Source organism: Ceratina calcarata, unplaced genomic scaffold (assembly GCF_001652005.2).
Source record: "Ceratina calcarata isolate Rehan_Ccalc_2016 unplaced genomic scaffold, ASM165200v1 scaffold140, whole genome shotgun sequence".
In the NCBI taxonomy this organism is placed as follows: domain Eukaryota; kingdom Metazoa; phylum Arthropoda; class Insecta; order Hymenoptera; family Apidae; genus Ceratina; species Ceratina calcarata.
In genome coordinates this window covers 31022-33018 of record NW_017135119.1, presented here as the reverse complement: position 1 = coordinate 33018, position 1997 = coordinate 31022, and the positions used below count along the sequence as shown (strand labels likewise).

At 39.4% G+C, this 1997-nt stretch overlaps 2 protein-coding genes across 3 annotated transcripts in view; one reads left to right on the top strand and one right to left on the bottom strand.

Annotated features, from left to right (window-relative positions):
* The window catches only part of LOC108630150 (transcriptional repressor protein YY1), a 3265-nt gene extending 2018 nt beyond the window's left edge, over nt 1–1247 (bottom strand). For both annotated transcript variants that reach the window (XM_018033228.2, XM_018033238.2), the window contains exon 1: nt 624–1247. In XM_018033228.2, coding sequence (XP_017888717.1) covers nt 624–1110 — 487 coding nt within the window. In that variant the 5' untranslated portion in view covers nt 1111–1247. The remainder of the gene's footprint in view (nt 1–623) is intronic.
* A 218-nt stretch (nt 1248–1465) lies between these two features.
* On the top strand, nt 1466–1991 carry pen-2 (presenilin enhancer, gamma-secretase subunit). The gene is made up of 2 exons (XM_018032811.2): nt 1466–1767; nt 1837–1991. The coding sequence occupies exons 1-2, from the start codon at nt 1707–1709 to the stop codon at nt 1980–1982; spliced, it is 207 nt and encodes a 68-aa protein (XP_017888300.1). The 5' UTR covers nt 1466–1706; the 3' UTR covers nt 1983–1991.
* Nucleotides 1992–1997: the final 6 nt, after the last annotated feature.

Here is a 1997-nt window from a genome sequence, read left to right as displayed (position 1 = left end):
AGGAAATGATTTCATAATACGAGACATTTAAAAAGAAGTTGAAATTTTCATTCGGGCGGCGTAAGAATTTAAACCATGTTTCGTATTCAAAAGGATAAATGCATTCTTTTCAAAAAATATTTATGTTAAATAAATTGCCCAAGTTCCTTGAAATAAATGTTCAGAAATAAATGCAGCAATAAGAGAAGATAATGAAGGATCAAGTAACACGCTTAAGAAAACAAAGATAAAGCGGTCACAGTGCATTGTCCATTCTGTTGTAAGTACTACGTGTGCATGTACATCTCCGCCATTATCATTCAAGAGGGATAGATCCACGTAAAAGAAGCCATTTTCAAAATATGGCTGCCCCCTGGCAGCATAATGGCGTTCCTTCGATCAAAACAAACAACGCAAACTGTCAACGAATTCGTCAATAATAAAGAATTAGAAGACTGAATTAGTTCCATTGGGAAACCCGTACGAGAACCACGGTATTGATTTGATACAACCGGAAGTGCGTACGAACAGTGTGCACGAAGATAGACTCGTTACAGAAAAGCTTTCTACTCAACAGCATACTTCGGTGTTTTTATGCGGATTAACGAGATATTAGACGAGGGATAAATAAATATAAGGCTTACCGTCATCGGTGCCTGATGCCCACATTGTCACCGAGAATTCACCCTCAAGCGTCTTGATTTGCACTTGCTTCTGCTCCCACTTCCTAGCCTTCGTCTCCGAGCCCATTTCACCGAAGATCGTATGCTCGGACGATCTGAATTTCGATGAGCCGCCCTTTTTGGCCTTCTTGGGACCCTTTCTCGATGGACCCGGACTTGATTCGACATAAATATCGTTCTCCGGCACGGGAATCTGATCATATACGCTTAGCGGATCACTACCAACAATTTCCTCTTGCGTCTGTAGTATGATTTCCTCACGTCCTGGCTCTGGAAGTGTTTGAAGAGCTATCATCGGCTGGCCATCGTCCCCCTCGATGGTAGTTTCCACGGTCTCGCAGGGTATCTCTACCGGTATTGTTTCTATTTCAACCTCTTGGATGTCTGGTTGAATCTCTACTTCGGTTATTATGTCCGAGGACGCCATATTAATCTCCGCTGACGCCATGTTACTAATCAAAATGGCTGGCCACTGTTACTCGCGCGACAAACGGAGCAGCAAGCTAACTGATCACGTGACGCGTTCCCAAGTTCCCACCATCGCGATTACCGTAGGGGTGCTCATTCGAAAGTCATGTATTTACTTTCTCAAGATTGTCTAATGTTCTACGTTCATTCTTCAAGTAAGATAGAAATTCCAAGAACGATTTAATGCGCAGAACAAAGTAAGCGATCGTACTTCTTAATTTAATCCTTCTTTTTAATGCGTTTCCTGCATTCTCAATATTCACGTTTGTATGCCATGTGAAAACCACTGAAGCACATTCTTCCTTTCTTTTTACCCGACTACTCCATCTACAGAAGAAATGGAGTAGCATTTCTTCCTGGAAGAGAACCTTCAATTTTGATCATTTTGATTTGACATGTCATAAATGTTTTCGCTATTACGTCCTTTTATGCGCCCTCAACTTTAGTAATTATTCGCTGATTTTTTGAATATAAAAAACGCAAATATACTTTCACAATACTTAATAGACTCTAGTTGTTCGGTGGTAGTGTATTTTAGACAGTGGAAGTGTAGGTTACAATTTGTAAGCAGTGACAATGGATCTATCAAAAGTTCCAAATGACAAAAAATTATATCTCTGTAAATGGTATTTTAGAGGTAAGCAAAACTGTTACGTCCAGTATTCTATTACGTGCATTTTTTAATTTACCTGTTGTTATTTTATAGCGGGGTTTCTACTGTTGCCATTTCTTTGGGCTGTGAATGCTGTTTGGTTTGCAAAAGAAGCTTTTCTTGAACCACAGTATGAGGAACAAAAACAAATTAAAAGATGTAAATTGCAAACACTTATTAAAATAGACTTATTTTCCTAGCTATTAGAATAGGAT

Bases quoted from the DNA above. Each gene is read 5' to 3' on its own strand.
- pen-2 (XM_018032811.2), top strand. From the start codon at position 1,707: ATGGATCTATCAAAAGTTCCAAATGACAAAAAATTATATCTCTGTAAA. The intron at 1,768-1,836 runs GTAAGCAAAACT...GTTATTTTATAG, and splicing joins CTGTAAATGGTATTTTAGAG to CGGGGTTTCTACTGTTGCCA.